This window comes from Trachypithecus francoisi, unplaced genomic scaffold (genome assembly GCF_009764315.1).
Source record: "Trachypithecus francoisi isolate TF-2019V2 unplaced genomic scaffold, Tfra_2.0 Lachesis_group16, whole genome shotgun sequence".
NCBI classification, from domain to species: domain Eukaryota; kingdom Metazoa; phylum Chordata; class Mammalia; order Primates; family Cercopithecidae; genus Trachypithecus; species Trachypithecus francoisi.
The window spans coordinates 84,784,749-84,811,567 of record NW_022681461.1 but is presented as its reverse complement, the minus strand read 5'-3'; the positions used below and the strand labels follow the sequence as shown (position 1 = coordinate 84,811,567).

Genomic DNA, 26,819 nt, shown 5'->3' with positions numbered 1-26,819 from the left:
GAAGAATTGACAGCTAGACTAATTAATGCAGAGAAGATCATAAATGAAATGACAGAGATGAAAACCATGACACTAGAAATACGTGACAATGCACAAGCTTCAGTAACCGACTCGATCAACTGGAAGAAAGAGTATCAGTGATTGAGGATCAAATGAATGAAATGAAGCGAGAAGAGAAACCAAAAGAAAAAAGAAGAAAAAGAAATGAACAAAGCCTGCAAGAAGTATGGGATTATGTAAAAAGACCAAATCTACGTCTGATTGGGGTGCCTGAAAGTGAGGGGGAAAATGGAATCAAGTTGGAAAACACTCTTCAGGATATCATCCAGGAGAACTTCCCCAACCTAGTAGGGCAGGCCAACATTCAAATTCAGGAAATACAGAGAACGCCACAAAGATACTCCTCCAGAAGAGCAACTCCAAGACACATAATTGCCAGATTCACCAAAGTTGAAATGAAGGAAAAAATCTTAAGGGCAGCCAGAGAGAAAGGTCGGGTTACCCACAAAGGGAAGCCCATCAGACTAACAGCAGATCTCTCGGCAGAAACTCTACAAGCCAGAAGAGAGTGGGGGCCAATATTCAACGTTCTTAAAGAAAAGAATTTTCAACCCAGAATTTCATATCCAGCCAAACTAAGTTTCATAAGTGAAGGAGAAATTAAATCCTTTACAGATAAGCAAATGCTTAGAGATTTTGTCACCACCAGGCCTGCCTTACAAGAGACCCTGAAGGAAGCCCTAAACATGGAAAGGAACAAGTGGTACCAGCCATTGCAAAAACATGCCAAAATGTAAAGACCATCGAGGCTAGGAAGAAACTGCATCAACTAATGAGCAAAATAACCAGTTAATATCATAATGACAGGATCAAGTTCACACATAACAATATTAACCTTAAATGTCAATGGACTAAATGCTCCAATTAAAAGACACAGACTGGCAAACTGGATAAAGAGTCAAGACCCATCAGTCTGCTGTATTCAGGAGACCCATCTCACATGCAGAGACATACATAGGCTCAAAATAAAGAGATGGAGGAAGATCTACCAAGCAAATGGAGAACAAAAAAAAGCAGGGGTTGCAATCCTAGTCTCTGATAAAACAGACTTTAAACCATCAAAGATCAAAAGAGACAAAGAAGGCCATTACATAATGGTAAAGGGATCAATTCAACAGGAAGAGCTAACTCTCCTAAATATATATGCACCCAATACAGGAGCACCCAGATTCATAAAGCAAGTCCTTAGAGACCTACAAAGAGACTTAGACTCCCATACAATAATAATGGGAGACTTCAACACTCCACCGTCAACATTAGACAGATCAACCAGACAGAAAGTTAACAAGGATATCCAGGAATTGAACTCATCTCTGCACCAAGTGGACCTAATAGACATCTATAGAACTCTCCACCCCAAATCAACAGAATATACATTCTTCTCAGCACCACATCGCACTTATTCCAAAATTGACCACATAATTGGAAGTAAAGCACTCCTCAGCAAATGTCAAAGAACAGAAATTATAACAAACTGTGTCTCAGACCACAGTGCAATCAAACTAGAACTCAGGACTAAGAAACTCAATCAAAACCGCTCAACTACATGGAAACTGAACAACCTGCTCCTGAATGACTACTGGGTACATAACGAAATGAAAGCAGAAATAAAGATGTTCTTTGAAACCAATGAGAACAAAGATACAACATACCAGAATCTCTGGGACACATTTAAAGCAGTGTGTAGAGGGAAATTTATAGCACTAAATGCCCACAAGAGAAAGCAGGAAAGATCTAAAATTGACACTCTAACATCACAATTAAAAGAACTAGAGAGGCAAGAGCAAACACATTCAAAAGCTAGCAGAAGGCAAGAAATAACTAAGATCAGAGCGAGACACAAAAAAACCCTCCAAAAAATCAATGAACCCAGGAGTTGGTTTTTTGAAAAGATCAACAAAATTGACAGACCGCTAGCAAGACTACTAAAGAAGAAAAGAGAGAGGAATCAAATAGACGCAATAAAAAATGATAAAGGGGATATCACCACGGACCCCACAGAAATACAAACAACCATCAGAGAATACTGTAAATGCCTCTATGCAAATCAACTAGAAAATCTAGAAGAAATGGATAATTTCCTGGACACTTACACTCTCCCAAGACTAAACCAGGAAGAAGTTGAATCCCTGAATAGACCAATAGCAGGCTCTGAAATTGAGGCAACAATTAATAGCCTACCCACCAAAAAAAGTCCAGGACCAGATGGATTCACAGCTGAATTCTACCAGAGGTACAAGGAGGAGCTGGTACCATTCCTTCTGAAACTATTCCAATCAATAGAAAAAGAGGGAATCCTCCCTAACTCATTTTATGAGGCCAACATCATCCTGATACCAAAGCCTGGCAGAGACACAACAAAAAAAGAGAATTTTAGACCAATATCCCTGATGAACATCGATGCAAAAATCCTCAATAAAATACTGGCAAACCGGATTCAGCAGCACATCAAAAAGCTTATCCATCATGATCAAGTGGGCTTCATCCCTGGGATGCAAGGCTGGTTCAACATTCGCAAATCAATAAACATAATCCAGCATATAAACAGAACCAAAGACAAGAACCACATGATTATCTCAATAGATGCAGAAAAGGCTTTTGACAAAATTCAACAGCCCTTCATGCTAAAAACGCTCAATAAATTCGGTATTGATGGAACGTACCTCAAAATAATAAGAGCTATTTACGACAAACCCACAGCTAATATCATACTGAATGGGCAAAAACTGGAAAAATTCCCTTTGAAAACTGGCACAAGACAGGGATGCCCTCTCTCACCACTCCTATTCAACATAGTGTTGGAAGTTCTGGCTAGGGCAATCAGGCAAGAGAAAGAAATCAAGGGTATCCAGTTAGGAAAAGAAGAAGTCAAAGTGTCCCTGTTTGCAGATGACATGATTGTATATTTAGAAAACCCCATCGTCTCAGCCCAAAATCTCCTTAAGCTGATAAGCAACTTCAGCAAAGTCTCAGGATACAAAATTAATGTGCAAAAATCACAAGCATTCTTATACACCAGTAACAGACAAGCAGAGAGCCAAATCAGGAATGAACTTCCATTCACAACTGCTTCAAAGAGAATAAAATATCTAGGAATCCAGCTTACAAGACATGTAAAGGACCTCTTCAAGGAGAACTACAAACCACTGCTCAGTGAAATCAAAGAGGACACAAACAAATGGAAGAACATACCATGCTCATGGATAGGAAGAATCAATATCGTGAAAATGGCCATACTGCCCAAGGTGATTTATAGATTCAATGCCATCCCCATCAAGCTACCAATGACTTTCTTCACAGAATTGGAAAAAACTGCTTTAAAGTTCATATGGAACCAAAAAAGAGCCCGCATTGCCAAGACAATCCTAAGTCAAAAGGACAAAGCTGGAGGCATCATGCTACCTGACTTCAAACTATACTACAAGGCTACAGTAACCAAAACAGCATGGTACTGGTACCACAACAGAGATATAGACCAATGGAACAGAACAGAGTCCTCAGAAATAATACCACACATCTACAGCCATCTGATCTTTCACAAACCTGAGAGAAACAAGAAATGGGGAAAAGATTCCCTATTTAATAAATGGTGCTGGGAAAATTGGCTAGCCGTAAGTAGAAAGCTGAAACTGGATCCTTTCCTTACCCCTTATATGAAGATTAATTCAAGATGGATTAGAGACTTAAATGTTAGACCTAATACCATAAAAACCCTAGAAGAAAATCTAGGTAGTACCATTCAGGACATAGGCATGGGCAAGAACTTCATGTCTAAAACACCAAAAGCAACGGCAGCAAAAGCCAAAATTGACAAATGGGATCTAATTAAACTAAAGAGCTTTTGCACAGCAAAAGAAACTACCATCAGAGTGAACAGGCAACCTACAGAATGGGAGAAAATTTTTGCAACCTACTCATCTGACAAAGGGCTAATATCCAGAATCTACAAAGAACTCAAACAAATATACAAGAAAAAAACAAACAACCCCATCAAAAAGTGGGCAAAGGATATGAACAGACATTTCTCAAAAGAAGACATCCATACAGCCAACAGACACATGAAAAAATGCTCATCATCACTCGCCATCAGAGAAATGCAAATCAAAACCACAATGAGATACCATCTCACACCAGTCAGAATGGCAATCATTAAGAAGTCAGGAAACAACAGGTGTTGGAGAGGATGTGGAGAAATAGGAACACTTTTACACTATTGGTGGGATTGTAAACTAGTTCAACCATTATGGAAAACAGTATGGCGATTCCTCAAGGATCTAGAACTAGATGTACCATATGACCCAGCCATCCCACTACTGGGTATATACCTAAAGGATTATAAATTACTCTACTACAAAGACACATGCACACGTATGTTTATTGTGGCACTATTCACAATAGCAAAGACTTGGAATCAACCCAAATGTCCATCTGTGACAGACTGGATTAAGAAAATGTGGCATATATACACCATGGAATACTATGCAGCCATCCAAAAGGATGAGTTTGCGTCCTTTGTAGGGACATGGATGCAGCTGGAAACCATCATTCTTAGCAAACTATCACAAGAAGAGAAACCAAACACCGCATGTTCTCACTCATAGGTGGGAACTGAACAATGAGATCCCTTGGACTCGGGAAGGGGAACATCACACACTGGGGCCTATCATGGGGAGGGGGAGGAGGGAGGGATTGCACTGGGGAGTTATACATGATATAAATGATGATTGATGGGTGCTGACGAGTTGATGGGTGCAGCACACCAACATGGCATAAGTATACATATGTAACAAACCTGCACGTTATGCACATGTACCCTAGAACTTAAAGTATAATTAAAAAAAAAAAAAAAAGAAAATGTGGCACATATACACCATGGAATACTATGCAGTCATAAAAAAGGATGAGTTCATGTCCTTTGCAGGGACATGGATGAAGCTGGAAGCCATCATTCTCAGTAAACTATCACAAGGACATAAAACCAAACACCGCATGTTCTCACTCATAGGTGGGAGCTGAACAAAGAGAACACATGGACACAGGGTGGGGAACATCACACACCAGGGCCTGTTGGGGGTTGGGGGGCTGGAGAAGGGATAGCATTAGGAGAAATGTAATGTAAATGACGAGCTGATGGGTGCAGCACACCAACATGGCGCATGTATACGTATGTAACAAACCTGCATGTTGTACACATGTACCCTAGAACTTAAAGCATAATAGCAAATAAAAAAAGACAATTAAAAAAAAAAAAAAGAAAAGTGATGGCTACGTTTTTATCTTATTTACATTATAAAAAAAGTATATATTTACAAAAAAAAAAAAGATTTTGTGTCAGCGAGAAACAAACTTTTGTCATGGCAAGCCACTGAGAAGACACTGGGTCTTGCTGCACCAGTCTACCCTAGCCTGGAGAACTGATATTTGGGGAAGCATTAAAAAATAGTACCCCCGGCACAGGCACTGGTGGTTTCAAAATAGCTACTATAAGCGAGGGTAAAAGGCCTTTCCAGTTACTTTGCAAGGCAGTGTGGAGCCAGAACTGGAAAGGAAAGATTAAGTAGATGCTCTGTGATGGTTGTAGCTAGCAGACTTCTTTGTGAGTACATACATGTAAGGTACCTTTTTGCAGACTCCCAGAAATATTTAGTAGGACTTTTGGGGCTTGAGAAAGAGCGTTATCAACAAAGGAAACTCTGCATAATTTAATCTTAACATGACTGCTTACATCCAAAGACTGGTGACACATGATGTCTTTAGGTGCTAACTGAGGTGTGGGATCTGTTAGGCAGAGGTCACAATTCTGTTTCTGGTTGGTAGGAATGACTTTAGTTCCTATCTTCATTCTTACTCCTTTCTTGAAGAGTAAAGTGTCACCCATTGCTCAAATCTCTAGGAATTTCAGGATCTCCTGGGATTCATGTCAGACTCCTCTATATCTTTTCTGGGATACTGTGTTTTTTTGGAGAACATAATTTAATTTCATTATCGTAGTTTTTTTTTCTTGAAACTGAATACAGACAGGAAAATACTTTCTGACGCAGATGTATTAATATGTGCATGACAAAAAGAGCTTCAGAAATTTACAGCATGGTTTATACTATAAATCAAAATCCATATGACTACTTTCTGAAATTGTGAATTTATTTTCAAAAAAATAAAAAGCTCTTCATGGGTCCCAAAACAACAATTCAAGACAATTCCACAATAGATTGAAAATAAGCACAAGCTTCCATTGCCATCTGGTCAATCCCATGTCCAATTTGAATTTGATTATCTGTACTTCCTTGAAAGTAGCAACAATGATCTTATTGTTTCCATAATGTTTCATGTTCAGTTGTTCAGATGTCCTATCATATGAGAAAGAAAATGCAATCTTATGGGCGACCAGGAATCTAAGAAGCCATGCCTCTCAAAGCGCTTTGATATCTTCAATTAATCTTGTAGCAGCTAGAATATGTTTTCAATAATGTGCCTAACTTAACCGTATGACCATATTAAAATAAATTTCCACGTTACTTCAATTTCTAAATAAAATGGCATGAGCAGAAAGGATATTAAAAGTCTTGATCACTTCCCCCAGCAACAGGGCAGTTACTGTTCACATTTTACCAAAGAGCTATCCATGTGCCTCTTCTTCCTGGCCAGAAAAAAAGCCCCATCTTGTTTAGGTGGTGGGTAGGGAGCCACTGAGATCATAGAAGATGGGCCCCTATCCAAGCCCCAAGGGAATGAATTGCAACTGGGCTTGTCCTGTTTTCCTTTGCCTGTGATTGGTCTAGGAGTGGGCATGTGGCCTATTTCTGGCCCTACGAAGCAAAAGGAGAGGTCTGCTGGGAGACTTCCTGAAATTGCTCTTCCTGGAAGGAGGAAAATAAACAAAACAACCACCAAGGGACTTTACAAGAGGAAGCTTTTTATCGCAGCCCCTTCCTACTGTCATTGAATGCAGCTCTGTGAGGACATGATATTTGAAGCTGCAGAAGCTAAGGTGGCAAAAGATGGCAGAACAGAAGAGCAGACAGAATCTGAGTCCTAGATGACATCACTGCACTGCTGCAACTGCCTTCTCCAGACCTCTTGCCAGGTGAGAAAATTAAATGTCATTATTGCTTAAGCCCCTGGGAGACTAGATTCTGTTACTTGCCAGTGAATGCATCCTAATGCTGTGATCATCTCTTGCACTGAAATCAACTTGCAAAATTTACAGCACAAACTCTGCCCATGTATGAAGAGAATGTAAAAAAGCATTCCAGCATCTCTTTTGGGAAAATAAATGGATAATACCATTTTTTCTTTTCATTTGAGTTGTCCTATCTTTGGCAAGTGAAAGCTGAAAAGCAGAATTTTCACATATAAATCAAATTTCTCCATTTCCCTCCTGGCATGGGATAAGAAACTCTTAGCTCATACATGCTTTCTAATTAGTTAAGAATTGGATTTCAAGCCCTACTCTTACTGTTCGGTTTATTCTGCTTAGTTCATTCAGATGAGAGAATCCTTGAAGGTAAAGTTTAGGGTGTTTAGGGTAGTCAGACGGTTATGAACAATGATTGTGAATGATGACATATTCCAGCATTTTGGAGCAGCAACTTAGTCAGCTATCCTCAGAGCCGGTCTGAGGACTCTGGCCAATACCAGTGTGGGTTGTCTAAACAAATTAATTTTTAAAAGTAAGGAATGTGTCTTTTCAGGTCTGTGGGTCCCTATGGAAACACTGACAAGAACAGGTGGAAGAAATATGTGGTCATCGGTTAAAAACCCTGCAGGGTTCAAAGAAGGGTACTCTTACATCATGTGATGGGTGAGCTGTAGTCATTCTGTGAGGGGAACTCCAGGAGACTGGATCCAACTCGCAACCAGCTACAGTGAAATTATGATATGAGAAGCACTGACTTGGCACAAGACTTGGGAAAGGCAATGAGGCAGCAGGCAAGCTTTACGGGATGACACTTACCTCGAGGGAGCAAGGACAAGTTGTGACCTTCCCAGTCCTCTCTCCATTTGCAGATCAGCAAGCTTCTGTCAGCAAGGAGGGGTGGACAATGAAACTCTTTGGGTTCAGCTTGACTGTTTTTTGAGACAGGTGTTGCAAGGGACTGCCAAAAAGGTAAGTCATCTTTGGACAAGCCAAGTGCTTTGGGAGACAATCGTTTCTGAAAATAAGTGTTTGTGTCAAACATTCTCTTTGTCGGTAGGAGACTTTTTTGTTGGATCATGTTGTCCTCAGAAAAGAGGTTGCAGAGAAGATAAGGGAGTTGGGATGACTTAGAGTCTCAGTGCTTTGGGGCAATTTATAGACAGCACCGTGTGATCCTGCCATCTCAGGACTTACCCCACGTTGCTAACTCCCTCACTGGGGCCAAGGTTCTGAAAGGAAGAAGGCATGTCTTATTCACTCACCTTTGAGTCTCCAGCACTGAGCACAGCACCTGTCACTCAGTAGGCACTCAATAAATGTAAATTGATATGAAACATGACACAAGGTGCCTTTCACAGAACAAAAATTAATTTGTCCTAAAGGCCTCCTGGGATACAATTTTGAATTTTAGTATGTGTCTACGTTGGGGTTAAGGTTAACGTTTAAGTGTGACAAGAAGGGGTTAGTTTGGCTGAAATAGTTCTTCCTGTGGTGTTAACTGGTAAAATGAAATATAATGTTATTCTAATCTCTTCCAAGCCTTTCCTGATTCAAACACAGAAATGTGTTTCTGCAGATTGCGGCATTTCAGCTAAAAGTTCAACAAGATTAAAAAGGAGAAAGCTTGAGTCATTTGAGTGAATATCGCAAACAGGATTTAGGTATTCATTAAGATAAGGATAAACTGCTAAATTTAGGTTTACTCATGATTAATTTGTTTGATGTATTTCCTTGCAGAATAATACATGAACTAGATTTTGAATGTGATACAGACACACACCATTTTTTACATACATAGCTTTTAAAATTTAGATGTATTCTATGTGTACAAGCCAGAAAGGAGATGAAAGCCTGCCTCCTCTTTTATAAACTTATTTGGAGGGGGAGCTAAATGGAAGCCAAACTTTTGCTGAACTCCGGTTGGAAATGGATTCTGGATACACTGGGGCTGGAGAAAGTTAGGGTTGAGAAGGACAAGAGGCATTGCACAAACACATTCCTGGAAATGAATCTACACAGACTGGTTGACTTGAAAACTGGTTAACCAGAAATTTTGCCCTGCTTAGGGTAAAGCTAGAAACATTGAATCCCAAAATCTGTGAATAACATGCCTAATAGGAAAACTGAAAATTCTGTGTATTTCTTTTCCAAAATTAAATGGCAGCCAATGTTTGCAGGTAAAAAAACAAAACAAACAAACAAACAAAAAACCACAATGGGGAATTAGATTACAGCTGTTTGCTTAAAAATTGTTAACTGATTTTGTTGTTTGTTTAACGGAAACATTTGCATTGTGCATTCTTGTTATTTGAAGGAAAATGGTGAGAATATCACAGTGCAAATGCAGAATACAAGTTTGATAGAACTAATCTAATTTACCTTAGATACACTCCTCATCTGGGAGAATTTATTTAACTGGTAATTTAATTTAGGTGGAGAGGCACTTTAATTGGAGTTGATTACTGTGGAATTTTTATATACTGTACGATGCACTGTTGAGTTACAGCACCACATGATGTAAAGTTGGGTAATTTTAAGTCACTGGATATTTTTATCCCAACTATAATAGAATTTGCTGAAAAATGCTTATTAACTGAAACTGTTTTCTAGGTTGGATACTATTTGGAAAATCTTTGGGACTATGTCAAAGATGACTGGAAATTTAATAGAGCTAGCAGACCAAAAAACAAAACAAAACAACACAAAAAGACTGAATTTATTAGGACTGCAGTGGTGAAGTGCTGCCACTTCAGGACACCCCACTGCCTGAATCGCAGCAGTGTTGCGAATCATCACTCTGCAGTGAATGGGAATTTTTGGTTTAGAGTTTAACAGATTTTCCTGGTCTTTCTCCTAGCGACCGACACAGAAATATGAAAGAATAAAATGATTTCAAAAAAAGCACGTACGTTAACCATTTGGGGGTGAAAATGATGAAAATGTAAAGGCAAATGATGAATTTATCAGAGAATGAAGGAACAGATAGCATATGTATGTAGGAACACAGTAGCTTTAAAATATCAGAAAGACGAGGAAAAGGACAGAGATGCCAAGTGAAGCAGAGGGTTTCTACATTTGTCATCGGCTCTTGCATGTCCCACGTTCCCTTATGTAATAGATCTTTAATGGATGCCCTACTGTCACAGAACCTTTGTAAGACCAGCCTATGCAGAATGCAAAGGAACTAAATAATGGACAGTTAATGTTCTGGCAAAGCAATTTATTATCTTGCTAGGAGCTGGTTTCTCATTGCATTTAGAATAAACTTTAAACAGCTATATCACCTTCCAGGCCTGATATGATCTGGCCCCTGCAAACTTACCTTCATGTCTTCCCACTCCCATCCTCCTTCTTCAAGCTCTAGCTACACTGGCTTTCTTTCATCCTTGGACTTTTAACACTGATTCTTTCTGCAAGGCCTTTGCACTGCCGTGCTCTCTCTCTCTGGAATGCTTTTCCTTTGGCTGAATTTTTCCATGTAATTCAGGTCTTAGTTCAATTTTAATATCCCCCAACGGATTTCCCATCCTATCTAAAGCAGTCCATGTCCTTCCCTATCCCTAGGTCCTGCTATCACATTACCTAGTTAGATTTCCTTGAACCCTCTTGAAAGTCCCTTATTTATTCTTTTGAGTTTTTTTCCGCTTCACCTTCCCCATAGAACATGAGCTCCTCAGTGTCAGGGGTCTTCTGTGTCGTTCATTGCTATATCCCCAACACCTAGAATAGAACATGACACATAGTGAGCAATGAATGAATGAGAAAGAGTACAAGACTCACAGTGGAACTGCCTACGAACAAAAGGAATACTGGACAAAAAGAAATGGTATAGGGAAGAAAATCAGGAAGAAGAGGAACAAAGAATGGGGTCTAGTGACTGAGAACTGGTTGTAGTGCACACTTTTAGCCCCTGTACAATGTTTGTTACATGCATTCCAAGCACAGGGAATGGCAAGTGCTAAGAGGAAGTCTTTCCATCATCACACACAGCCGTCTTTCACTTTGTTGTTGCTAGTGGTTTTGTTTTCAGTGTGTGTTGGGAGTTGGGGGAGGATGGGTGTGAGGGATCCCTGTGTTTCTCTCAGAGGAAGGCTGGGTTTTTTCTTTCAGGCTACAGGTGTTGCTGCATGTTCTTGGGGTGGTTAATGGAGCACAGACAGGAATACCACCCATGGCAGCTCTGCAACTTATTCTAAGACTTTTAGACCAAGAGGCAGGAAAGAGTGAAGGAATGATCACCACACTGTACCAGGGGTATACTGGTGAGAGGTAAGATGATTTGGGTGGCAGGGGTGACCCCCAATTTTTTTAACCCAGAAAAAGACGGATAAATGCTCTGATATTGCTGTGATCCAGGGATCTGTGGCCACAGTTGCTTGTGCAGGCAGCAGCCAATACTTCTGAATGGCCCCCTTGGGACGGCAAAACTGTGCGGGGTGGGGCAGGGAGCCCATACTATTTGCTACATCAGAAAAATCCACTCATGAAAAAGAAAGACAGAGAAGGATAAAAGTCTTCTCAGAAAGCCTTAGTAAAATGGGTGCTTTTATTTTCACAGACATATCTATGCAAATACACTCAGTCACAAGAGAGAGCTTCTTAAGCCTGATCATAATTTAAATTCTGAAAGGTGAGTGAGCCTGTTAAGAGACCTCCACCCTTCTAGTAACCTATGTCCCTTGATATGGGAAGGATATCTTAGTTCTCTCTAGCCCCTTGCTTAGGATTAAATGAGAGACTTCAGCTTTGGTGTAAAGCTGTCAGCTGCCCTAATCAAGGACAACACACAAAAATTAGACTCCTTATAAGAATAAGGGATTAAATGGAGGAAGATTTAGAAGTGGGTGGGAACAAAAGAGCAGAACTAAGCCTGCATCTGCAGAAAATGTCCAAGGACAGCTGACAGAGTTCAGCTCCATGGGGAAAAGGCATGTTAGTGTGTAGGTAGAGAAACTGGACAAGGAAGGATGGCCTTAGCCTTCCATAATGGAGAAGTCAAGGGAAGGGATGACTGCATGCAATAGACAACTGAATTAGAAAGAGCAGAAATGTAAACCAGCAGTGCTTCCCTATCTTGGGCCTGGCTAGCTTAAAGTGGCTCCACTGTCATTGGTCAAAAAACTTTCATGAGGAGATCCAATCACCAATGCAACAAACTCTAATGAGTTCTAAGTTGGAGATGGTTCAGTTCTAAAGCTTGGGGGTAGACAGGTCACTGGGAGAGAAGGAATGAAGGAGTGGGATCTGAACATTGTAATAAGTCATCTAGTAGCTCTGATCACTTTGGACATTGCTGGGGGATACATAACAGCTCACTACAACATTACAACACTTACTTAGATCTGTTTGTTCCCCCAAACTAACATGACAATGTGTTTCTGCCATCTTAGCTTACAGAGACATGATTTAGTCCAGGTTATAGTCAGATTTTACAAAAGAGACTTTGACCACATAGATATTCATAAAATTAATCCGGTTAAGAAAAAAGTGCCGGGGCTTGAAGTCAGAAGAGCTCTGTTCCCATTCTAGCTATGCTGCTGTCAGGTTTGTGACCTGGAGAGCAGTTTAGCATCTCTGGGTCTCAATTTGTTCATCTGCAGAGTGTGGGTGATCAACCTTTATGTAATCCCTCTGTGTTGAGTGGGTCTCCAGATGGAAGTTCCCTGTGGGAATTTAAAAGCAAACTGTGGCAACGAAACAAACTGGACAATTGCTTGAACTCTTTATCATCATCCATCCTCATAAAGAAACTTGTTGGTCACTAGTCTGATAGTACTGTTAAAATACCTTTATTTGTACCTTTTGAGAAAAGTAATTTTCAGACTCTGATCTTAGAATAAGCTCATGAGGAGTCTCATTTCCAAACTGGAGATCATTTCCAGTTTGAATGAACAATTCTTCTTTTTGGCTTGGCTGACGGTGGGGCTAGGTGAAAGCTGAGCTGCACATCCTTCAGAGGTCACAATGAAAAGTCAGTCTTTATTCTAGCAGGGCTTGGTCTGGAATAGCTGGTACATAGGTGGCAGCCCCATGCCCTATCTCATACTTTAAACAACATCACCAATATCTTTTTCTGAAATAAGCTTGAGTTGTATATGTTTATTATAGGAGAGAAAAGTTTGCCAAGTGTCTTCTATGGACTAAGCACTTGCTAGGTGTTTTACATATATTCTGCCATTTAATCCTCAAGGTAACTTTAACAGGTAAGTATTACTGCCCTCATTTTACCGGTGAAGAAATTGAGACCCAGAGTGACTATATGACCTGCCCAAGGTGGTCACATCATTAGGGCATGGCAGAGATCTGAAATAAAAGTTCAGGTCTTCTGACTTCAGTCCATGCTTTTTTTTTTTTTTTTTCCTATAACACCATGCTACCTAGAAGAAAAAGAAATGAGGGTAAGCAGTCAGCCAGCAAAGTCAGGAAAAATGACATGCCATTTGTAAAGAGCTCGTCCACACTATATCATTCTGAAATGTCCAGTTTTCAAAGAGTCAGAGCAGTACAGAAATGTTCAATGTTAAATCACTACTCAACATAAGCAATCTGACTGTGATGGTTCAGAAGCTCTTCCAGATCTTGTCGTGCCTTAAAGTTCTCATTAACAATATCAATTATCAGTGCACTACAGATATATAGGAAACGAAAATGCCAGGTAACAGAAAAGCCAGGTCACCTGCCTCCAAGATGCTGGGCACTGCACGGCTTTTATCAGTTTTTATTATACCAGGTCAAGGAAACAAATGGAATCTATCTACATGGTCCTGCCTCCTTAGGCATATATTCTAAACATACATCCATTTTCATACCCAATGAGAAAGAACTCAATTCCAAAGGCTCTCACCTTTCACAAAATCCTACCCTTAAGATCCTAAAACAGTCATATCACTGTGCACAAGATTTTTGGCAGTCACAAGCTCTATCACAAAGCAGAGCTTAAAAACAGATGGAGAATATAACCAGGGTTCAAATGCACCCTCACTGGGTGGGTCAGACTGCATGAGGCAGTGTGGCTGTGTGGCGGGAGAGGTCCGGACCTGTGGCAAACTGCTGCTCCTGCCAGGAGGCTACCAAAGCCAAGGCTCTTGACTTATTCATGTTCCTCAGCTGCCCCGGTGCCTATATCTCTAACAACAGTAAACAGTGAAATACCTGCAGGCAACCATGTCTAAATAAAGAGATCAATATTTGAATCTTCAAGAAGTGGCCAACTTCAGAAAGGCATTTCTTGGCACCCTAGAGGAGACTGGGATGAAAGTTGTACCGGAGACTGGAGAAGAGCCCAATGTGTTTCACGAGGTTCGGCTCCACTACATAGGCCCTCTCTCCCTTGGCCCTCAACAGCGAGTACAGTGCCATGTCCTTGCCAAAGCCCTTGTGGCAGTACACTTGGGACAGGTAGGTGAGGGTCCGGCGGGCCGCAGGTGCGGGGAAGAGCATGGCTGGGGTGCAACACTGAGAGGCAGGAACCACGCTGTACAGGGAAGGACTCAGCCGCCGCAGTTCCAGGAAATAGTGCCGACCCACCAGCTCCACCAGACCCATGCTATACAGGGAGAAGAAGAGCATTACAGGCCAGCTAAACCCTGGGCGGCTGGCAAACCTCATGTAAATCCAGGTTAGTAAGGGCCCCAGCAACATGCCTACACCAACCCACTCCAGGATCCGCATGGGCTCTGGGTTGATGTAGTGCTGGAGCCTTTCGGGGTGATAGAGCTTGAGATAAAGGGCATCTCTGAGATGTGGCTCAGAGAAGCGAGCCCGCAGAAGATGCTCCAAGACTGGGAAGATCTGCTCTTCGGGAACAGCATCATCTTCTACCATCAGGACGTAGTCTGGGTTGTAGGTCTGCAGGGATGACTCCAGGCAATAGACATAGTCCTGCTTTTCTTTCTCAAATGAGTTGGTTGAAGGGTCATCACCATAATCATCCTCAGTGCCCTCATAGCGATTGGCCACAGGGACGTACTTGGAGAGCAACTTGGCATCAAAATGGCTCACACTGCGCTCCACGTTGCACAGAAAGAGTTGGTGCCCCTCGCACTGGGGGCCACATTGCTGAAGAAGCCGGTGGAACTGGGACACCACCTGCAGGACGTAGTGGAAGCCAGGCTGTCTGTCCACAGTGATGATGGTGATCACCAGCCAGGGCCGGGGGGTGGCCTGCCAGACAATGGGCACTGAGCCATTGGCAGAGGGAAGCTCCTCAAAATAGTGGAGGGCAGCCTCACCCTCTTTCAAGCTTTGCTGCAGGAACTCTTGGCTCATTTGGTTCAGATGCCAATGGCGCAGATAGAAGTAAGAGTGCAGAAGTCGGTGACAGGCCAGGGGGGCCAGCAGGCCAAATGTCACCACTGTTAGGATGAAGAGCTGGACAGCGGTGCTGCCCCAGGAGAGTCGCCGCAGCCTCCGGAGGAGCATGGCAGCTGGAGAGGTTGAAGTGCTCATGAGGTCAACTTTTGTTCATGTCTGGTCCCAAGAAAAAAACATCCTGGAACTCAGGCCAGAGTCATCAGAAATCAAACCTAAAGAGAGAGGAAGTAGGGAATGGTAAGGGTAAGCATTTTTTTTTTTTTAAAACAAAAAACAAAAAAACAAAGGGCCAAGAACTGAACTCAGCACATATCAAACCAGAAATTATAATTCAAGGCTCTGTAGCTTCTAGAGACTTTAAAGTATTTTCTGCAGTAAACCTTTCTTTGGTCGTGTCTGCTAACAGCCTCTGGGATGTTTTTATTATTTCTATGAGTAACAAGATCTCAGTGCATCCAACCAAGTCTCCATGCCCAAAGATACTTAATTAGGTTTATAATGTGCCAGAAAATCTCCAGGTAGGCTGTTAGGATCATTATTCACCAGGTACACAGACAATAGGTTCTTAAAACAGGGGCAAAAAAGCAAGGCTTGGCACAAAGGAAATATACAGATTTAGAGCAAGTTCCAGCATAAGGACCCAGAAAATACTTGTTGATTAACTGTGCATACAGCAATTTCCAAAAAAATCTTGTCCAACAAGAGAAGGAATACTTAGGATTCTCTGAAATATCTTTGTTATTTAATGTCATTTTTCATTCACGTGTTTCTAATCTCACGCAACTATACTTAACATTGCATATTAATTTAATCCTGATTGTTCTCCCATTTTATTTTTGTAGATCATGGGAACCAATGAGAGGAAGTATCTCCCATAAGCAAGCAAACTCTAGAGCCCTAGGCTTGGGGAGGGAGGAAACATCTGGAGGAAGATCCATGAGTAGCTTTTCAATGAAGGGGGGGTGGGTGGGGCAGGGAAAGGCAGAGGTGAATATGGAAGAGACAGTTGCCCTCAGTTTGGTCCAGGAAAAAATGCTGTGTGATGTAATGATTCAGAGCATGGGCCTGAGGCCAGGCTCATGTTGGTATGAATCCTAGCTCTACCTCTCACTTGTTGGGAAGTCAGTTTACCTCTCTATATCTTACATTTCTCAGCTCTAAAATGGAAATAATAATATCCGTCTCTTAGGGTTACTGTGAATATAAAATACGTTAGAAAGCAAATTAATGTAGAGTAAAAATGCCATTAAAATCTATACATATGTTCAAACTCATAATATTTCAGAAGTAAGCAGGTCTAATGTCATGATGGAAAAGAGGCTACTGCCAAAAAACAGAATTAAAAGGACAAAGCCAGTCCTTTGCTAGTAGGGTCAATGCAAAACTAAATGGTGTCTGCAGTACAGAAAGTAAATCTCTTGCCTCAGAAGCATAATGAGGTTTATACACATTTGGAGGAAAACTGTGTAGTTTGTGAGTTACTGCAAAGGGAGGATTGCCCAGGAACCACGTGAGGTTGCTGTGGAGCAGACTCAGCCAGTGCTCTCATATCCATGTTCTCCCCTTGAGCACACAGAAAGACCTCATTTCCTAGCTTGCCTTCTCCAGGTGGAGTCATGTGACTAGGGCTTGTCAGCAAAGTGACAGCAGTGACACCTGGGACAAGGTAGTTGAGAACAGATGTGCCATTTCGACTTTCTCTTTCCCCGTCTGCCAGCTGAATGGACAGCCCTGGTGGATCTAGAGGAGGGTACAGTCACCAGATGGCAGAAGCCTGGGTCCTTGAATCCTGTACATACATATCCCAGTTTTGGGACTGCATGGAACAGATGTCCCTCCCACTGCCCACCTCCCAGTACCCTCCCAAACTAGAGTGGACTGTGTTGTGAGCAATACATAAACCACTGTGTCTAGACACCAATAATTTTTGGACTTTATTACAGCAGTTAGCCTCTACAGTTGTGTAGAATATCAAATATCTATAGTACAGTGACATGGTAATTTCTCAAGTAGAGAAACAAGTTTCATTTCAGCCACAGAAGCAGATTGTACTATGGGACTCAAAGGTGAGACAGACTATCCTAGTACTAAGAGATCAGGATAGTACCCAAAGAGGGAACAAAACAAAGAGCGGTTTGAATAGTATGCAACCCCAGTCTTGCTGGTTTGTGAACGTCCAGCATATTGCAGACTGGTTGCTTCTTCCTCTGCTCTGCTCAGGGCAATGGAGTTAACAAATCATGTGGTTGCACATCCACGTAGTCTCACCGGTTCCACATCACTACTAATGGAAGCCAATACTAGAATTGGGCTGAGCTCACACTCCTGCAGTATTGGCCTTGGAAAAGGAGGCATTCAAGTGGCTTTCTGCTCAGACTATTATCCCTGCCTTTGCTATTACCACAAGGGAGCTGGATCAATCTAGAGGAGGGAACTAGAGACAATGAGATAGGGCAGGCAGTTTGGAAAATGCCAGGCACATAGTAAGTACTATCACTTACTATGATATGTCACAGGGGAAAGAAATGGGAACACCTAGTACTGACATCAGGATAACCTTGGGTCCTAGGGAATTTATCCTACTGGGGACAATAAAATCATTAACATCTCACATAGTCCTTCACTTTAAAACTATGTCTGTGAGACTGCTGTTCCACTGACAATAAGGAAAAGAGAGGGATTCGGTTCAGAGGACACATGGTCCCTGCCTATATTAATCAGCTTTGCTGGGGTGATTAACAGTCTCAAATCTTCATTAACTTAAAGTAACAACATGTATTTCCTGCATACGGGTTTGTGGATAGCTGTGGCTCAGTTGGGGTCAGCTCCAGAATGTAGGTCAGAATTAGTTCATGCCACATGCCCCTCCTTCTAGATTGAGCTGCAGAAGAAACAGTCACCTGGAGCGTGTTCCTATGTTGCCTGGAAGCTGCACAAGAGACCAAGTCAAAACATGCAGGTACATTTACATCCTTGTTTCAGTGTGTCACAAATCAAGTCTACTCATCATCCATTGGCCAAAACAATGGGACAGGAAGATTTACTCCTCCCACAGAGCAGAAGGAGGGGAAAGTGAAGATTCAATAGAAAGAAAAAAAAAAAGCAACAGGCCGATTTCTAAATCCTGAGGAGAAAAGAAAGCATCTAGCAATCTGCTCAGAGAATATGGAAATTTTTTTAGAATGCTCACAGGGCTTAAGACCCAGCCCCCAACCCCAATCATTACACACTGCACGAATAAGGACAGGCTTCAGTAATGATCCCAAAAATCTCAGTGGCTTATAAGAACGAAGGTTTAATTCTTGCTCATATTACTTGTCCTTTATAGGTCAATTGTGCCTCTGTTGCCTGTTGTTTGTACTCTAGGACCCAGGCAGATAGAACTGTTTTTTTTTTGTTTTGTTTTGTTTTAACATTGCTGGTTTTGTGGTAGAGAGAAAAAAGGGGAATAGTGCACCACAAGTGGGCTCTCAAAGCTACTTCTCAAAAGTGACACAGGTCACTTCCACCCACATTTCACTGACTGGAACAAGCCACATAATAACGCAAGTTCAACAGAGCAGAGTTACGTCATTTTCCTACAAGAAGGGAGTGCCAAAAGATACATGGCCACACCTGAAGCCAATAACTGGAGAAATATATGTATTCCAGGGAGGGGCAGAAAATCTACTCCAGGGAGGGGCATTTTGAACAATAATGCAACCTACCACACCTACCTAGGACACAGGAGCTGGGATCAGATCCTTCATTCAAGATTAGATGACTGCTTTGCTGAAAATCCAACCACACTGAGTTATAGAGTCATTCAGGAGTATGTTCTTGTTTACTTTTTAAAATATTTTCTTAAAAGATTTAACCAATCGTTACACAGTAGGCTGTGGTGTCCAATGCCACCTATAATTTATTTCACCTTACTGATCTGCTTTTAAGAAGAATGAACAGCTGGATGTGGTGGCTCAAGCCTGTAATCCCAGCACTTTAGGAGGCTGAGGCAGGTGGATGGCTTGAACCTAGGAGATTCAGACCAGCCTGGGCAACATGGCAAAACCCAGTCTCAATAAAAGATACAAAAATTAGCCAGGCATGGTAGCATGTTCCTGTAGTCCTAGCTACTCAGGAGGCTGAGGCAGAAGGATTGCCTGAGCCCCAGCAGGTTGAGGCTGCAATGAGCCACGATCGTACCACTGCACTCCAGCCTGGGTGACAGAGAAAAACTCTGTCTCAAACAAAGCAAACAAACAAACAAACAAACAAAAAGATAAAAGATAAATGGCCTTAGGGGAACAGATACAAAAACACAGGACTTTTCACTGCTAGTTTGGGGAAGGAGTTTTTTTTTTTATTCCCAGCCCAATCATAAGGGTGAGACAAGAGGGCTATGTCTATGTGACCACTCTGATTGTCTTTTTCCAGAATTCCAGTTGCCCATGATGTCACAGGCTGAGGCCCAGGCTCCAGAGACACTGTGGACTGACTGGCACCTCTGAGCTGACCTAATAATGATTGCACCATTACAGCTCCGATTCTACAGAACAATACATAGCCAGTTCTTACCTATGCTTTGCATGTGCTCTTTGAAACACGGCTCTTCCCTAAACAGAGTTCTTTACCTATTACCATGTCTAGAGTGTAGGGCTCAGGGAAGACAATAAAGGACACAGATTCTGAGAAATGAACATGAACTAGGGCTTAGATGAATAAATGGAGCGACAACAACAGTTACATTTTAGTGCAACTTCTGAAAATTAAACTAAAGGATCCACGGGTGTGGGAGACACAATACCAGGGTGTGAGTCAGGGGATGAGTGCTCAAGAATGTTCTATGTTTCCCAAATCCACTATATGAATGGCACCACCACTTTCCCAGGCAACTCAGTCTAAAACACTAGTTAGTTCTAACTTCTCACCTCCATGCACTCACTTCCTAATCCCACATCTACAGCCTCTTTTATTATGCCTCTCTTTTCCTCTTTTCCCCTCCCCTTCCCCTTGTCAAGCCTTCCTGCCTGCCACACTCTAGTTCCTCCTCAGCACCTCCAAGCCAGCTGATTCCAACAGGCTCCTAACAGAGCTTCTGACCTCCAGAATGAGCAACACAAGCCAAAAGATCTGGGTCCAGTTCTCGTCCTAATGCTCACTAATTCGATCAATTTGTATAAAAAAAATCATTTATCTCTCTGAGCCTCTTTTATTTCTCTGTGAAATAGGAAAATAAAAAATACTTCAGCTGGGCGCAGTGGCTCACGCTGGTAATCCCAGCACTTTGGGAGGCCGAGGCGGGCGGATCATGAGGTCAGGTGATTGAGACCATCCTGGCCAACATGGTGAAACCTCGTCTCTACTAAAAATACAAAAATTAGCTGGGCGTGGTGGCACGTGCCTGTAATCCCAGCTACTCAGGAGACTGAGGTAGAAGAATCGCTTGAACCAGGCAGTTAGAGGTTGCAGTGAGCCGAGATTGTGCTACTGCACTCCAGCTTGGCAACACAGTGAAACTGTGTCTCAAAAAAAAAAAAAAAAGTCATTGTGACGATGAAGAGACAATAGCTATGATAGCCCTTTGTCAGCATAGGACACTGTGCAGATGATGGTGATGTTTTACCTGATCAGCATCCATCTGATACTCTGAAGCATAAGTCAGAACATGGCACTCTTTTCTGTAAAACTATTCAATGATTCCCCCATGACTGTAGAATAAAGTTCAAATTATTTGCCAACATTCTTCACAATCCAGTTCCAACTATCTTTCCAGCTGCATTTCTGCTCCTCACACTGTCTAACTCAACCAAGAGTCAGCTCAAAAGGTACCTCTTCCAAAAGCCAACCCTGACCTCTCCAACCAGAAAGAATCTGTTTTTTCCCCTTAAGTACTGGGGCCCTTTCTATGAACTTTTCCTCCAGGGCATTCATTTGTCACTTTCTACTTCAGACTCATCTATTTATAGCTACCGCTTATTAAGGCCATACTACATATAGCATGGAATTAATCCCATTTAGTTGAAAAAACTGATGCTAACAAGTTGCAAGCAGGAAATTCAAGCACAAGGATAAATTTCAAAGCTCATGTTTTTCCATGATGCCTGTTGTCTTCCATGGCCTTGTTTATGGCCCTTGACTTATGATCTGATTGGACTTTTAAATCTCTTTTTAGTAGATTTAGTCTGATTTATCTTTGGTATGCCTCACAGACCCAGCATAGAACTATGCATAAAAGACACTCAATGCTTGTTGAGCAAATAAATAGCCTCTTTGACCTCTATGGGTCTCAGGTCCTCAGCTATAAAATTGGTAGTATCAAAGAGCTGGTCATATACTGTGTAGAGATGGACTTATTTGTAAATGTTTGTGGAGCACTTACATGCCAGACACTGTTCTAAGCATTTCATCTATCGATCCTCATAAAAAGCCTATGAGAAGTATGACTATTAAGCCCATTTTATACTTTAAAAAACTAAGCTTTTAAGCAGGTGGCAAAACTTGAACCCAGGCAGACTGTGTCCAGAACCCACGTTCTCAACCAATATGCACGACTGCCTGCACAAATTTGGAGCACAGGAAAATCAACTGAAAAACCATTAGAAATGGCAATAGACTTTCAAAACATGGTTGGTACCAGAATTAATATGCAAAAATAATATATAATATACATAGCAAGTATATATACACAGGTATTATATATATGCATTACATGTTCGTATCTGTATCTATATTATAATGATTGCTTTCATGTAAACAATCACCAGTGAACTAAGGGAATAAAAAAATCCCAATCAAAAGGGAAAAAATAACCCAAATACCTAGAAATAAATTTCAGAAATATGCAGAATATATACATATACTACAAAATTCTACGAAAGGGTATTTAAAAAGTCATTAATAAACAGAAAAATGATGCTCAGGTGAAAAGACTTGGTACTAGAGATCCCTTTCTCCATAATTAATCTCTATATTTAACATCTGAATTTAATTTACTTCAAGAGGGAGTGGCAGAGTTCAACAACTAGGCACTTTCATATAAATTGGTGCAGTTTTTGGAGGAAATGTTGGGGTGTTGGGGCAGTATCTATTAACATTTTATATGTGCATCCCCTTTGACATAACGATCCTACTTCTAGGAATCTACTCTGCAGAAATGCCAACACATGCTACCAAAGATGGATAAGAAATGTTCATTGCTGTTTTGTTTGTAGTAGAAAGAAAAAGAGAGAAAGAGTGGGAGAGGAATGGAGGGAGAAAGGGAAGAAAGGAAGGAAGGAAGAGAAAGGAAAGAAAGAAGAAAGAAAGAGAGAGAGAGAGTGAGGAAGAGGGTGGGAGGGAGAACGGAAGAAAGGAAGAACTGCAGGCAAATGAAATACCTAGCAAAGGGAACAGATTTTTAGAGAATCATAAAAGGGTATGCTGTGAACATGTTAAGAAGAAAGAGAAAGGTTTACATATGTTGACATAAAAGAAATCCTAGCTAGGTTTGTGCTTTGGACTGAATGTTTGCCCTCCTCCTCCCCAGCCACAATCCGTGTTATAAATCCTAATCTCCAATGTGATGGTATGCAAAGACAGGGTCTTTGGAAGGTAATCAGGCCATAAGGGTGCAGACCTCAGTAATGCATGCTCTTTATTAGTGCCCTTATAAGAAAAGATAGGAGAGATCACTTCTTTTCTCTGCTCTCTCACATGTAAATCAGGAAGAGGGCCCTCACCAAAACTTGACCATGCTGGCACCCTGATCTGGAACTTCCAGCTTCCAGAAGTTTGAGAAATAAATGTGTCTGTTGTTTAAGCCACCTACTCTTTGAGAATGTGTTACAGCAGCTCAAGTAGACTAAGACCAGAAGGGAGAAATGCTAACTATATCAGTGCAAATTACAGAAAAATGTGCAGAGATATGACCAATTTATTTTTAATGTGGAGTATAATTTAGTGAAGGAGAAATGACGGCTATGGGGATGGCAATTTCCTGTTTCGATATCTACATTTCTGCAGAGCATTACTTTTATAATCATAATTAAGCATTCGATTAAACGCTGAGTCTTGTGTTAGACACTGGGAAGGTGAACATGACAGGGCACCTGTTAAGTCCATTTTTTTATTCGTGATTTAAATTGCTATAGCTATAATAAATTAAATTACATATATATATCTGTTTGTGGATATTGGCAGCTATCTCTCCCTACATTGTGGTGCCAGTGCCATGTCATTTTCATTATGAAAGCTTTATAACAGGTTTTACTATCTGACTAGGCAGATTCTCTCTCATTACCCAGCATCGTAATTTTCTAGGCCTTTACAAATTAATTTTATTGAGGTACAGTTTACATACAATACAATGCACCGCTTAAATATATATTTTGATGAGTTTTGTCAAATTTATATTCCCATATAACCATCAAAATAAAAAATAGACCAAAGTATCCAAAAGATCATTTGGAATTAGAACTAGTAAAAATTAACAGAAAATACTCCCTATAGTGCAACATGTGACAAAGAATTACTACTTTAATGTGTAATACACATAAAGTGCTTACAAACTAGGAAGAGAAAGATACTCCAACTGAAAAATGGGCAGAAAAATTAACAATCAACTCACCTACAGAAATGCAAAAGGCTACTACACAGAAGAAAAAGTGTTAATTCCTACTGGTAATCAAAGACATGCAAATTAAGACAAGATACCATTTCTTGGTCCACACTTTTGATTCAAAACTTCAAATGTGTATACATGGAGAAAATTTTAAGATATGCAGAAAATCTAAACCATCTAGAAGTTGAAGTTTTAAGTTATTTTTATTTTGTTTCTCCTTTGGAGTTTTTTTTCCTGGATGTTTTCTAATAAGCGTATCCTTACAACATTCTGATAATTCTAATAATGTTAGTTTTCTCTTCTCACTTCATAAAGTACCTAGTGCAGTGCATTCTAGAAATTCAACCCTAAAAAAAAGCTATTTCCCCTTAGAAGGATTAGTTTTCTTGGAGAAACTCACACATGCACGCGCACACACACCTGCATGTGTTGCTAATGGTCCGCATGGTGAGATCATCATTGGAGCCGCCCTGCGGCCCCCCGGAGAGAGCCTGGGTCGAGCAGGGGATGCGGGTCACAACGACCCTGCAGGAGCTCACGCCCCAAGACACCGTGAGCGCAGTGCGACACTGGCGACGCCCGAGCCAAGGGCCAGAAAGAGGGTGAGACACGCCCAGGTGGACCTAATTAACCCTCCCTCTTGGAAAAAGAATGGGGGACGATGTCCAGGGCACTGGATCTAGTGTCTGTCGCTGACCTTGGGCAGTCCCTGCCACGCTTGAGCCTCAGTTTCCCACCCGTAGGCCGAGCTGACCGTCTCCATCGCTGCGCTCCTTCCCTTCTGCTGTTTTTTCCAGGTGCTGGGAAGGACGCCTTCCTCTGCCCAGTCGCCCTCCCCCAGCCCTTGGCTGCGAGGTCGCCCGCAGAAACCCAACACTGCGGCCGCGCTCTCGGCGCGCCAGGCGAACCTAAGGTGTGGACGCGCTGCGAGGGTCCCCTGCTTGCGGGCGGCCATTAGGCGCCAGGCCCCTTGGCGTTTCGGCCCTGCTAGGCTCGGCGAGGGTCTTACCCAGAGACGCACGCGCCCCGCTCGCGTCCTTCTGTTGGCCTGTCAGCGCAGCTGGCCCAGGCGAGGGCCAGGGAGGCGCCCCCGCGGCACTCAATTATCCCCGCACTGACGCGGGCCCCTGCAGCGCGGGGGACCCCGCCGGACCTCGCAATCCCCCGGCAGGAAGCGGTCGGAGCTCCGGGCAGGGCCGCTAGGCAATCCGCCTGCCCGAGGCGCACTGCCAGGGGCACAGGCCCTCTGCGACGCCTCTCCCCAACCCTCAGCTGCCCTGCTTGTGCCAGCTGTGGCCACCCCTAATCCTTGTCCCCGCGCTCTGGTGTCTCTCCAGGGCTCCGACCACCGCTCCAAAAGGGCTGGGCAGATCGTGCGCAACAGAAACCTACCCGGTTGGGGCGATCAGCTCGGTCCCCTGCGCGCGCCGAGGGCCGCCTCTGGTATCGCCCAGGCTGGCTAGCTCATCCCGGTGGAGGCGCCATCGCCGGGGCCCAGAAGGAGCGGGCGCAGCGCGGTTTGGGTGTGCGCCCGAGCCTCACCTCCTCCCGCCTCGCAGCTCGGGCGCAGGGCTCCCCTTGCTCAGGCGGGCCATGTGACCCGCGAGCTGCGGAGCGACCGCGGCCCCCAAAGCCGGCTTGGGGAAAAAGGATGGCAAAAGGCGCCAACTGATGGGCAGCCAGGGAAAAGCAGGAGTCGCCCCCAAGTCACGCAAACAGGAAGCCTGTTTCTTTTGTGAGGGAACTAGAAGCCAGCATTATATTTCATCAGGTGGGTACACAGAGACTTATTCACACCAGTGGAACGATCTCTCTCAGTGCGTGAGAAAGCTATTACTTTGGGTCTTGAATGTTTTTCAGTCTTCCCAAAACCCTCAATTTAAACACAAATGGCCACGAGAGACAAAACGCCTGAGGTGTGGGAAGGTATGCACACTGAGAACAATCCTGGCAAAGCAAACCGGAAAAAGATATAGAATGATCCGGGGGAGGAAAAATTGCGGGGGACAAAAGAAAACTAACAGCTTCCTGCATTCCACCCTGGACTTTCCCTTCTGAATGGGTTTTCTCTACGCGGTTGTACGGCCTTACTCAGTGCTTCTAATCCTAGGTTTGCCTGTCTAGGCCACAGGTTAGCAACTACAGCTTGCTGCCTGTTCTTGTACAGCCCACAAGCTAAGAATGTTTTTTGCGATATTTCATGGTTAAAAAATGGAAGACTATTTCAGGGATATGAAAATTAATGAATTCAAAATTTGGTGATCATAAACAAAGTTTTATTGCAACATGGTCATCATTTACATATTGTCTATGGCTGCTACCATGCAAGAACAGTAGAGTTGGACAGTTGTGACAGAGACCTTATGACCCACAAAGCCTAAAATATTTACTGCCTGATTTGCCAACACTTGTTCTAAAAGGTCTGTTCAGTGGTCACAAGATAAAGCATTAAAGCCAGTAAATGCTCATATGATTTCTTCTTGGGTGAATAAAATTGATACTAGATATTAACTTCCTTTAGAACCTTACAAACATCCACCTGAGCATCCATTCATCTTCTACTCTTTCAGCCAGCATTTACTGAAGAATGGTTTTGACATAGTGCCAACACTATAGATGACAATGAAGTAAGAATGAGGTGTGGATCCTGCACTCAAGGAATTTGTCATTAGGAATGTCGGAAAGTCTATATGTGAGGCTGGGTAGTATGAGAGCTGGATATAGCACAGA

At 42.3% G+C, this 26,819-nt stretch overlaps 1 protein-coding gene and 2 long non-coding RNA genes across 6 annotated transcripts; 1 reads left to right on the top strand and 2 right to left on the bottom strand.

Annotated features, from left to right (window-relative positions):
* The first annotated feature begins 6,353 nt into the window (after positions 1 to 6,353).
* On the top strand, positions 6,354 to 20,064 carry LOC117098902. The gene is made up of 5 exons (XR_004443641.1): positions 6,354 to 7,144; positions 7,752 to 8,167; positions 11,309 to 11,467; positions 18,387 to 18,470; positions 19,925 to 20,064. It is a non-coding gene; the product is annotated as an uncharacterized LOC117098902 (long non-coding RNA).
* PGAP4 (post-GPI attachment to proteins GalNAc transferase 4) lies at positions 11,725 to 25,824 on the bottom strand. Of its 4 annotated transcripts, none has more exons than XM_033237940.1 (2): positions 25,482 to 25,824; positions 11,725 to 15,723 (listed from the first exon to the last, which is right to left on the bottom strand). In XM_033237940.1, exon 2 carries the CDS (start codon positions 15,644 to 15,646, stop codon positions 14,435 to 14,437), a length of 1,212 nt encoding a protein of 403 aa, XP_033093831.1. In that variant the 5' UTR covers positions 15,647 to 15,723; positions 25,482 to 25,824; the 3' UTR covers positions 11,725 to 14,434. The 4 variants fall into 4 exon arrangements, with proteins under 4 accessions (XP_033093831.1, XP_033093833.1, XP_033093834.1 ...); XM_033237942.1 differs by lacking the exon at positions 25,482 to 25,824 and adding an exon at positions 25,099 to 25,421; XM_033237943.1 differs by lacking the exon at positions 25,482 to 25,824 and adding an exon at positions 24,510 to 25,050.
* Positions 11,726 to 19,901, bottom strand: LOC117098903. The gene is made up of 3 exons (XR_004443642.1): positions 19,686 to 19,901; positions 19,032 to 19,034; positions 11,726 to 11,838 (listed from the first exon to the last, which is right to left on the bottom strand). It is a non-coding gene; the product is annotated as an uncharacterized LOC117098903 (long non-coding RNA).
* Positions 25,825 to 26,819: the final 995 nt, after the last annotated feature.